The 12,577-nt window shown below is 37.0% G+C and overlaps 2 protein-coding genes across 7 annotated transcripts in view; one reads left to right on the forward strand and one right to left on the reverse strand.

The window, feature by feature from the left end:
- LOC125230365 (trypsin-1-like) overlaps nt 1-2,543 on the reverse strand; it is a 32,609-nt gene extending 30,066 nt beyond the window's left edge. Inside the window, exon 1 of the mRNA XM_048135502.1 lies at nt 2,495-2,543. Coding sequence (XP_047991459.1) covers nt 2,495-2,543 — 49 coding nt within the window. The remainder of the gene's footprint in view (nt 1-2,494) is intronic.
- Nucleotides 1-12,577, forward strand: part of LOC125230215 (calcium-binding protein E63-1) — a 29,729-nt gene that overhangs the window by 11,906 nt on the left and 5,246 nt on the right. For 5 of the 6 annotated variants that reach the window (XM_048135298.1, XM_048135302.1, XM_048135301.1 and 2 more), the window contains exons 3-4: nt 2,464-2,551; nt 8,042-8,185. In XM_048135298.1, coding sequence (XP_047991255.1) covers nt 2,464-2,551; nt 8,042-8,185 — 232 coding nt within the window. Of the gene's footprint in view, nt 1-2,463; nt 2,552-5,666; nt 5,808-8,041; nt 8,186-12,577 lie in introns of those variants that run through there. The other variant, XM_048135304.1, reaches the window with a different exon arrangement.

Raw genomic sequence — 12,577 nt, forward strand, 5'->3', positions numbered from 1 at the left:
TTTAGTTATTTAAATAACCTTACCTATTTGTAAGTACCTAAATAATCGTAGTTTTGTGGCCGTCCTACTATACATTTTTGCCAGATTTTTTTCTAAAGTCTCCCCTTTTTACGGTATACGATTTTTTTATATTGGCGCTTGGCCCTTTGGTATCAGCTTTGGCTACTCATTGTAATGCATTATACAAATTAAAGGAAGGAAGTGTCACCTTTGCGCCAAATCCTTGTGGAGGTTAAGTGCTGTCAAGCAAAGTCCAAATTGTAAATCATAATCAATGTCTAACCACATGTTTTTGTCATAATTTGTCTGGCATCGGTATTTGTGTCAGTGTTTTAACACCTTGTATACCTACATATTTAAAATGCGGTATGTTACATAGGTATGTTGGTTTATTTGTCATATAATAATGCGAATAAAAAAAACGATCTAACCCAACACATTTAAGTGTTCAGTCTGTGCGGAAAGAAAAGAGTCGTGCAATGTGTGGGATCCAATACATTCTTTTCTTTCCGCACAAATGCCACAAATCATTAATTCCTAAGCACCGTTTTAAATAAAATATGCTACTTCATATCGTTCAGTCGCAAAAATACCGAGCGTTTCATATCTAATCGCAGCGATTGCTATTTAAAGTTTCACTACTATTATTTTCATGCAAAGAAAATTCAGTGTTCAAAACGCAGTGATTAAACGATATTTTATGAGTCAAGTGACATTGTGGATCACAAAATATTGAAGTAGGATCATCTCGTTAGATAAGATAGTGCAGTGTCAATGATATATGCGTGGATTGCGCCGGTTGCCGCGCGTTCGAGTTAGCGTGGGAGCCATAAATTGTATGAATCGCCGTCTTGTGTCTAGAGTTGGATAACGTAGTCTACAGGGGCCCACAGATTTGCTCGCAGGACTATATCAGCGTCTCAGTATTAGTTTTAATTTAGTTTTTTTGCACCTCCTAATTAGTTAATGTTATGAATACCATTTTTCCCACTACCCAAAGGTTGCCTGGTAGAGATAAGGCCGCCTGTTGTGTACCTCTGTAATAAAATTTATTGTAATGTGTGTGTTCCTATGTACATTTCTGAGGTTGTGCAATAAAGTGAAAATTCTATATCCGAATATGGATATCAAGTCCTGAGTTTCTTTAAAACAATACATTCGAATATTGAACTACAATGGGATTAAAGAAAGTCCCAAGTTCAACACGGCAAAAATGTCTTAGGAAGGATATAATACTCAACAGTGGACGCCTGTTGGCGCAGTCAACAGTGCCGAAAAAGTGATGTAGATAATTGCCTACATTTTTTAAACCTGCTAAAACACACTTTTTAAGGTTCCGTAGTCAACTAGGAACCCTTATAGTTTCGCCATGTCTGTCTGTCCGTCCGTCCGTCCGTCCGTCCGTCCGCGGATAATCTCAGTGACCGTTAGCACTAGAAAGCTGAAATTTGGTACCAATATGAATATCAATCACGCCGACAAAGTGCAAAAATAAAAAGTGGAAAAAAATGTTTTATTAGGGTACCGCCCCTACACGTAAAGTGGGGAGTGATTTTTTTTTTCATTGCAATCCTAACGTGTGATATATTGTTGGATAGGTATTTAAAAATGAATAAGGGTTTACTAAAATTATTTTTTGATAATATTCATATTTTCGGAAATAATCGCTTCTAAAGGAAAAAAAAGTGCGTCCCCCCCTCTAACTTTTGAACCATATGTTTAAAAAATATAAAAAAAATCACAAAAGTAGAGCTTTATAAAGACTTTCTAGGAAAATTGTTTTGAACTTGATAGGTTCAGTAGTTTTTGAGAAAAATACGAAAAACTACGGAACCCTACACTGAGCGTGGCCCGACACGCTCTTGGCCGGTTTTTACTAATATTACCAGTAAAATGATCAGGACATAAAGCCAAAACTACACTCGTAGACTGCATATCGTAGTTATTGTTCTTTCGTATTGGTGCGAGAGAGACAGTTGTGTATCTTACGGCACGGACGTCGACGATTGTATTCTTGGCTACAGGTCCGGAAAATAACTTACAGAGACGTTAGCGAATATCTGAGTGATATAAATAATAAAATAAATAAAAGTCTAAAATAATTATCGATAAGCGACCGCTGACAATATTCCATTCATAATCAGAAGATGACGATGTTTTGCTACAGGAATATCTACTACATTCATACTTTCATAGCATTATGTTGATCACACATCCGATAAAATTGATAAGAGTAAATTTGATAAGAGCTCAATATTGCTGGCTACTTATATTTTTTCATTGTTTCATAACAGTGGCGCTTTATTTTTTGGTATTTTAGAATAAAATAGATACCTATATTAAAGAAAAAGTGACCTAAAATAACATAAGTGAACATATATTAATTGGAATATAAATCATTTGTGTAGTGTTGTTTTAAATAGTTTAATGGCTTGTGATGATATCGGGAGTATTGTGTTGCAGCAAGAAGATGAGAAGAAAAGCAAGAAAAGACAATCGCCGGTCGACGAGCGGCCGGTGGTCCCCGCGCCGAGTGAAGCCATGCTCAACAGTAAGTAAAGCAAACAATTATATTTCGATATTTCTTCACCATATTACCAGCAAAAGCCCCTCTTGACTGTACAAAAGAAAGTAGCATTGTTTGACTTCGTTTTATATTTATATTTCACAGTATTTTTTTCTTTGCGGTCGTGTGTGTGAAAATAAATATTGTGTGTGACCGTCAACCTCCGGGCCTTGATATTGCAACGCCCTTAATTCTATTCTACTTTTCGAGTCACTCACGTTACTCGTGGTTCATTATTTAATCACGAGTCGTTAAACAAGTTGGTTTTTTTTTATTGACAAAGGGCGTATAATTTTTGTTTCTTTATATAAATGTGGCACTCCTTACAGAAGAGGCTCTATGTAAGTGCAATAAGGATATTTCAAGCTGAATTTCCAAAACAAACAGCGCTGTCGCGCCTATTTACCGAGCGATGTGCGAATTCGCATTAGTGCGATAACCGCGTAACCAGGAAGCATTCTAAAAGCATGACAAATAAAAAGGTTATATCGGAAACCATCACTATGGGGCCGAAACCAAACATTTCATTAAGGTGTCGATTTCGTAAATGGTTCGGACTTTGGCAAAAAAGTTCTAGTACATGGAGGATACAATTTGTGATATTAGTGGCGTCGCTACGTTGTCATAATGCACTTAGTATGTTGTGTTTATCTAATCAATTATCTACTTGTGTATTGCAGTTGTCATGATCCAGTTGAAACTGAAACATTTATTAGGAGATACTTACTATTTATATTCGCAAATAGATTGTCCAATATCGTCACTACTTTTAAAAAAATCTCGTATCTCACGTTGTTCCTCAAAGTTAAAACGCAGTAAGTCTATATGCATTCCATACATACTTACTACAATTTTCTTTTCATTAACAGACGAAGATACAAGATTTTTAAAAGTAGTGACGATATGTAGATAAAGAAAGTAGTCTTAGGGTTAATTAATTCCTACCTAACGGTAACATCTTGAATTTAATATTTTTGCTGAAAATGTGATTCCCATTGAAATAGTTAATAGGAATATAGGCAAGGCCCGGCTTAGCCGCCTAAAATCTAATCCGATCTAAAACAAATTCAAAAATATTAGGTTTACTTAATAAGAAAACCAACTGAGTTTTATGGGTGATTCTCTGTAAGGATGTTCAACAAACAGTCCCCTGGCAATGATTTTTTAAAATATTTATTTATAAAATCAGAAATAGTTTGTATAATTTAATTAAGGCAAATGGGTTTTATTAAATTATACTAACTATTTAGGATTTCATTAATAAATATTTCAAAAAATCATTGCCAGGGGACTGTTTGTTGAACATCCTTACAGAGAATCACCCTTATTAGTCTTACCCCCTTATTCATAAACGTACACTAAAGTTATCAAGCCGATAAAGTTTGTTTGTCCCTTTCTATCACACTAATACGTCGGAAAGGGACAAACGAACTTTATCGGCTTGATAACTTTAGTGAACGTTGATGAATAAGGGGGTGTCTTTTTTTTATACGTACGGTGTATTTTCTATCCCCGGCGTCTATGACAAAGAGCAAAGGAGCCTTTAAACTTCTAAGAGAATTCTTGTTAGATTTTATTTTAAAACCACCAGAGCCGAGCTAGCTGTTCGGGTCAGTGGACATAATCCAACTTGGTGCATACTTCGAGTAAACCCAGGACTTAGCTTGAGTTTATTACGGTATTTAAACTAACACCTGCCACCCCAATGAACCTTGTATTTTACGAAATTCAGGCTCTTTTACGATGTTCAGGCAGTATTTTTGTATCTTTTTAGTCAGCTAATCTAAACGTTTTAATGCTGCGAATTTTAGCCGAAGCATGCAACGATTGCAATCTGATTGCAATATTTGTTACTAAGTTCATGGAGTGACGGACACATTATCAAAAATCCTCTCTCTTTTTTCTGGATTTACCTCTGTATGTACATTTATGTGCAGTCACTTATTTATTAGAGACTACTAAGTAATTTATTACCTGTCTCTTGAGAGCCCGTTTTTTTGTCAAAGCTCTACGAAATACGTTAAATATAATAAAGATACAATCTGAGATTCTGAATTCCAATTGCCAAGATCTGACTCATGAAGCATAAAGCCAGCATCCATTAAACAAAAAAAAAAAATCGATCGCAATAATTTACTCATTCACCAAAAAATGTAGTGTCAATCCAAGATTTCCCGCGACCGGTATTTTGGGACATTCGTAAGATATTATGTCAGTTTATAATAACACCAGCTTTTGTCCACGGCTACGCTCGCGCTAAATTCGAAAATTGCGGAATGCTCCATATATACTTCCACCCCCTATTTTAGGGAAGTGGGGGTTAGAGCCAAAAAGTAGCTTATGTCACTAATCCATTCCTTCAACTATCTCCACTTAAAAAACTCATTCGTCGCTCCGTTTCGCCGTGAAAGACGGACAAACAAACAAACAGACTCCCTTTACCATTTATAATATTAGTATGGATGCTAACGTTTTAACTGGCCATTCATTACAAGGGAGCACGGTCGAACATTTGGCAGCCGCTGGAATTCTCTTTGACCGAGATGTGGCGCGGCGCGACGAGCGACGAGCGAGTGAAGCCGTGACCGTCAAATATGCTAACTATTTTATAATGTGCACCGCGCTCGAGGTTTAAAAGAGAAGTAATGGAACTTTTAGCTTTTTTAAACTCGTATAAACATTCCTCGTTGGTAAAAAAGATACATTGTCAGACATAGTTTTTACTTGCCGCTAAAGTTCTCAATGTTTTTGCTTTTTAAAGCATTGCCCCCATATATGTAGACGTAATATTAAAGAAGCTTTTTTATACCTATTTTATTTTATTATATTTTGAAAAGGGGTATTGATTTTGATGAAATATAAAATAGGCACATATTTACAGTAGGTATAGCTCAATTTAACAAATATTTACAATAATCAAATTATCTGTCAATTCGCTATAGAGTTTCAAGAAAATAACAAGAAAAGCCAATAGATAATTACTTAAGACTAAGAGTTTGAACTTTATTAGGTACGAAGATAAGAAAGATAAAGCAATCTTTTGTCAATATAGCGACATGTTATATGAGTATGACGGTGGAGTGATGGCGGGCCATTTCCACCCAGCACCTTGAGATACTTTGCATATGATAAGAATTAACTATCTCATCAGCATCACACAGTTCCGATTTTCTTACGACGATAGTCTCACAGCGAGGAAGTGATACAATAATGACAACTCCAAAGAAAGACAACGATTTCTGTAAGTGCCAGTGATTATTTTTGTAAGTCCTAGAAAAACAATGTGTGGATTACTAGGGACTAGTAGGAAAAATATAGACGGTCAACCAAATCTATGCATTAATGGCACGAAATTCAAATTTTCTATGGAGAACAAACCTTCGCCCATATGTTTTCACTCAATTTTTACGTCAAGGTCTGGGAATAAGGCACGCGTTTTATGAAGACAATTGGCCGGTGAGCCCTACATTTTGGTGATGGTGATTTGGTTAACCGTCTATATTAAATTTATCTATTGTAGAAAACAAAATTGGATTCTTCTCGTGAAAATTTACAAGTGATAATTTGTCTGCTACTGAAGTCCTAGACAAACAGTGTGTGGATTACTTTGGATCACGTAACATTCAGGGTTACTTCGTCTGCGCTAATACGCAATCAATGCTGTCTCATCACAAACCTTTATACAATTTAACGAGCTCACGTTTGTACGGATTCTATAAACAAATTACGTTTCTATACAAAATAAACTTTTAGATGCACACGATTCGAGTCCGAATAAACAAACTTTCAATTGCAATAGTTCAATCATGGAGAGTATAAAAGGCAGAAGTGTTTTTTATTGTTTTGTTTTGTTTGATTGCTTGTGTCGCATAGTGCTAGCCGCCATTGCAAGTTAACTTTCCAGTTACATTCGTGTACATTGTATTGTATTGTATGTTTGGGCGACTTGTTTACAGCTCGGCGGTAGTCGGAGCCAAAGGGACGCAATATCGAAAATGCTCCTTTGTTGCAACTAACACATTTTCGATACACTATTGTTGGTAAATGGTATTGTTTATCGCGGTTACAGTAATATTTAACCTACTTCTTTACCGAAAATAAAGAAGAAGGAGGTTATGTGAAGGGTTCATATGTATAAATTAGGTATGGAAATTTCGTATAATGACAGCTTTCTTATTGTATGTTTAAATAATTAAACACCATTTTACTGAAGTAGGTATAAAACAATCGTAGTTTCAATGTTATTCGCTATTAATACAGCAAAGTGACGAGTGGTAGAAATTTTTGAAGTGCTGTCATTGACTTAACACTTAACCTGAAAAATTTAACGTACTATCTGGGGCCCGTTTCTCGAAAGGTACAAGCCTTGTATTACAAGTGTGTTTCCATGGAAACCCATACGATTTGACAGTTCGCGCACTTGTAATACAAGGCTTGTACCTTTCGAGAAACGGGCCCCTGGTCTTTAAATTCCGGCCAACTATGATCAATAGCGAAGATTAGGTTGCAAGGACGTGCTCCCGATGTCTTAGCCTTGGCCTTTATCTCTGGCACTTGAGGCAACGTTTCGATACTGAAAACTTTTAAGGAATTAAAGTAATGGTACCTACGCTTTACTTCAATACGGTCATGTAAAGTGCAATTTATAGAATGTAGTAAAGATGCTGCGAGCAATCACTTTAATTTAGTCAGATGACTATTTTATTTTTAAAAAGGTTTTTTTTTTATATTACGCTTAGCCGAAGTACCTACTCGTAAAATTCCTGCTTAGTTCTTGTTTCAGGTTTGCAAACCTTACGTCATTATCATATTATTTTACATACCTAATACCTAAGTATTATCTAGATAATAGAGCACTTAACGCTGAGCACTACACTCTTACAAACAAGAGGGGCTTAAGCTAAGATTTTATAATATCCTTGATTAAAAACAGTGGCGTAGCGTGAAATAATCCAGCCGTGGGTGAAGTCCCGTCTGCGAGTCCCTAATTCTTTTAATATTATAGAGATTCCCAAGGGATCAGAAGGCTTTGCTTGGCACCAATAAGTGTAAGGCCATGGGTGAGGAGCCGTTACTCTACTGATTAACCCTTTAAAAGTAACTACATAAACAAAAACTTCGCAAACAGTCCAATAATACAGCAAACGAGCTAATGTAAAATTTACCTGCATTTAGGGATGTTACTTTAGAATAGAATAGAATAAAATAAACATTTATTCGTGAACACAGGTAAGACAAAATACACATAATAACAACAAGACAAAAAGTAATGAAGTGCCACGAAATGGCCTCATCTCAGCGTGTTGCAGGTGACTTCCAGCGCTGATCTTCCGATGGGACCATCAAATATTTGACAGCTCACTTCATAATAGTTACTACTTACGCTGTGTTCGACTTTTCATGGCGTTGTAGCTCACTACTTACGCTATCTAGAGTGTTCAAATAGTTAAGTAACATTATCGTAATTTTTTCCAGATCTCCGCACAGCATTCGGTCTGCTAGACCGGGACAGTGACGGGCACGTGACGCCCGAAGAGCTTCAGTTCATGCTGCGGAACCTCGGCATCGAGGTCAGCGACGACCTCATCGGAGACCTCATAAAGGACGCCAGTCGGACGGGTGAGTGCTGACAACATTGTCTGCTTGTTGAGCGAAATACTGCTGTGTCTAATGTTCCCACACGGAGTAATCTTGGAAACGTGTAACGGAGTAATCTTTTATGAGGAGCGAAATTTCCTATTCCCACAATTAACATTTTATTAGTTATTAGGTTTAGGTAGATACTATTTTACGAAAAGTTTATAAAAAGCTCAATATGGAAAAGTACCTACCACACATGTGACATTCAAAGTTCGTAAACAAACACGATGTGCACGTTGTGTGCGAATGCGTTGCGCTGCGTAGGTGTAACCAAAACACCTGTATTCAGTAAGGATGTCCCCAAATAACTAACATACCTCAACGGTTTAACCTCGCCTCTAATTGAGATAACGATTGTCATTGTCACAAGGGAACAAAACCTCTTCGTAGTAAATTGAGACAATTACGTCAAAATGAACTCTTAGCTAGCTGTTACGAATCAAAAAACGAGCCAAACTAAATAAGAGCCTAGTCGTAAAAACAAACGGGCGGCGACGTCGTTAACTAGACTCTGCTTTAGATTGCCACTTCAACCTTACCAGACCTAATTTCGGGGGTAATATTAAAAAGTTGAGAAGTCTGTTTACGGCGCAAATTAAGCACCTCTACGCCTAGTGCCTTTAATATTTTGTAACATGTAAGTACTTAAACCTTTAGTCAAAATTGCAGTTTTTATATCTTTCTTAAAACATAGCGGAGTAAAAAAATATATTGTTATACCTACTGTTAAATAAAGTTACTTTCATGAGCGTTTTGTGCCAAAAACTCGTTCCAAAAAACCTGATAAATTGGCAACAGCAGGCGATGAAAAGATCGAAATCGACGTGAGAGAATTTAGATTCAAGTGTTAATAATATACGCCCTTGATGATACTTTCAAAGTGGTTATGCTTGTTTGTATCAAATTGTACGTTGCCCTATAGTTAGTTAGTTTGAGAACGTGCCAAGTTAAAGCACGTGTGAATGTGTCATAGGTCATTTATAAAGTACACGGGGCGCATCTAGAGAAGTCTATCTCCATTATGTTCAAACTACCAACTGCTTAGTATCTTCGTATTAATTAGTAATGTATCCAACCCTATAGTTACGTACGTACGTGTTTCGATACTCATTTTCAGAACGGCTGTGACGTGTAATGCATACCCGTATAGGCATGACCCTAAGAATATTTTAATGTATAACTGGTTCCTGTTGTCTTCGACGATACTCAAAGAGGTTTTACTTATATGACAATGAACAACTACTACAAGGCTAAACCCGATATCATAAAAAAAATTTGCAGCCTCATAGTGTTTTCTTTGAGTCATGTCATGAGTGTGACATTGTCATAATTTTGTAAGTATAAAAGGACTGAATTTTCGTCGATTTCGGGATCCGCACCGTACTGTGCTATTCAGTAGGTACATATGATCTGATAATTCACCCCTCTCCCTATATTATATACTAATCTGTCTACCCGGTCTGTAGGTACCGACGGACTAGCTGAAATGACAATTGTCGACTCTAGACGCCAATCGAAACGCAATCTGGCTCTATCGCGACAATAGGAACGGTAGAGATAGCTCTGATAGTTGTAAGGTAGAGAGTTTGTGCATTTGGCTACGTATCCTGATGCATTTGGCAGCAGTAGTAACAGTTTGGAGTGTAATTTATAACGATGAAAGACTAAAGGAATCAGTCACATACCTACTGACAAAACCCGCCTGCTAAAATTAAGACATGTTTACGTTGACTATAATTAAAGCGTGTGGGCATCCGTATTTTTGTTGGCGTCGAAAAACGTCCAAGTAATAGTATTGTTCCTCGATTTCTTAAAGATAAATAAACAACAGTTCATCATAATATATAGGCTATAAACATCGCGTGGATATATTTACAAGAAGTTGGGCAATGAAATTATATCTTATTTAGTTATCAGCTCCCGATTGTCCTCCCAGTTTCGTCGCCTATTATGATATTCTTTGATTCTTGTGTCTTCATATTATTCATCGCATCAAGGACACAAACTAAGAATCCATACCTATGTGCGACCTCAAACTTTATAAAAGCCTCAAACTTTTTTTTCCTTTAGGAGCGATTGTTTCCGAAAATATTAATATTATCAAAAAACGATCTTAGTAAACCCTTATTCATTTTTAAATACCTATCCAACAATATATCACACGTTGGGGTTGGAATGAAAAAAAATATCAGCCCCCACTTTACATGTAGGTGGGGGGGACCCTAATAAAACATTTTTTCCATTTTCATTTTTGCACTTTGTTGGCGTGATTGATATACATATTGGTACCAAATTTCAGCTTTCTAGTGCTTACGGTTACTGAGATTATCCGCGGACGGACGGACGGACAGACAGACATGGCGAAACTATAAGGGTTCCTAGTTGACTAGGGAACCCTAAAAAGCACTTATTAATAAGCAAAGCATTTTTACTAAATTATATTGGGTTGGTAAGAAAGTAATGAGCGAATCATAACCAATATTGTAATTTTTATTTAATTTATTATTTTAATCATTTATCAAAAATATAACGGCCTTCGTTATCTACTACTTGTCTCCATCGTTCTGGTAACGAATGAATAGCATCTGCGAAGAAGTTCTTAGGTTTAGATTCAAAAAACTCAGCTATGTACTGTCGTAGATGGGCTTGATCATCGAACTTTTCTTCATTCAAGGCATTGCTTAGCGATCTGAACAATGCGTAATCCGTAGGTGCCAAGTCTGGAGAGTACGGTGGATGAGGTATCACTTTCCAACCTAGCTCCAATAGCTTTAGCCGAGTCACTTTTGCAATGTGTGGGCGAGCATTGTCGTGTAAGAAAAAAACTTTAGCATGCTGTGGACGATTCTGACAGATTTTTTGGTTTAAATTTTCAAGCTGATTACAGTATACTGATGCGGTAACAGTCATTCCACTTGGTAGGAGTTCCCAGTGAATAATACCATGAATATCCCACCAAACGGACAGCATAACTTTTTTCGGGTGAGGCTCTGCTTTTGGTGCCTCTATTCCTTTTTCGTTTGGAGCTAGCCACTGACGCTTGCGTGTGTGATTTATATATAAGACCCATTTTTCATCTCCAGTGATAAGATGGTCCAACCAGTTGAATGTGAGGCGAAAAGACAGAAGTTGTATGCAGATATCGGCACGGCGGTTTAGTTGATCTCTATTAAGTTCATGCGGTATCCAAACACTGTATTTGTAGTTTTTTCCCAACTCGTGTAAATGTGTTTCTATGGTGACATAAGAGCAGCCTAACTCGGTAGCAAGAGTACGACTCGTTAGCCTCGGATCTCCTTCAATTAAGGTTTTTAATTTGGCTACATCAATCTTCACCGGTCGACCAGACTTAGGTTGATCTGATAATGAAAAGTCGCCACTACGAAACCGCTGGAACCATCGTTTCGCCGTGGCCTCAGACACAACTTCAGGAGCAACACGCTGACATATATTACGCACTGCTTCGGCGGCTGAATGGCCAGATTGAAATTCATATAGTAAGCAATGCCTTACATGCACTTTTAATTCGTCCATTTTCTTCCTTATATTAGCTCGGCGACAGCTAGTGAATGACTGACGAGAAACTGTGCGACTCGCCCTTTATATACTTTCGACCATAGAAGATTCTAGAACTCTCTCAAAAATTTTATGTGGAATTCAATCGATCGCTCATTACTTTCTTACCAACCCAATATTATCAATTTGCATGAAATATTCAGAAATTGTGCCTTTGTGACCTTCACCATTTCCTTGGTTCCGACTACCACATCTAATGAGGCGTCACGCAACGCTTTCCTTAACTTCCTCGAATGTACGGAAGGTACTTAAAACCTTCTTAATTTTTGTAATGAGGAGCAATCTTATTTTTTCCAAAGTGTAAAATACAGAGGATGGCATTGACAATCAGGGCAATCAAGGAAATATATACCTAATATATTTTATACAATTTCAGCGGTTTGATGCCCTTGAGCCTTTGTAGGATTCACCATTGAGGTAAATTTAATATCTTTGGGTAATTTTCTAATATTTATTAATGGCCCTTTCAGAACGTCCTTTCTTTCAGGCGTCTTTCTGAAAATACCCTGATACAAGTATTAATAATTAAAACATGAATCCAGAAAGAAAAACTTGTAAACACGTATGCATAACTACTACTACTGTTCAGACTATTTCGTATAATGTGGGCATCTAGCGGAAGAAATCGATTTATTTTAATTTAATCTTAGATGTCAGGTGTAACCTATGCCCTCGGCGCAGGACATGGTGTGACCTCAAGCAGCGTTTGCACGCAACCGCGATAACGTGCAGCCCTGTCATTCACCAACCATCTTATCTTAACCCTTTCCTTATATATCTTGACCTGTGCGTTTT

This window comes from Leguminivora glycinivorella, chromosome 10 (assembly GCF_023078275.1).
Source record: "Leguminivora glycinivorella isolate SPB_JAAS2020 chromosome 10, LegGlyc_1.1, whole genome shotgun sequence".
Taxonomy (NCBI): Eukaryota; Metazoa; Arthropoda; class Insecta; order Lepidoptera; family Tortricidae; genus Leguminivora; species Leguminivora glycinivorella.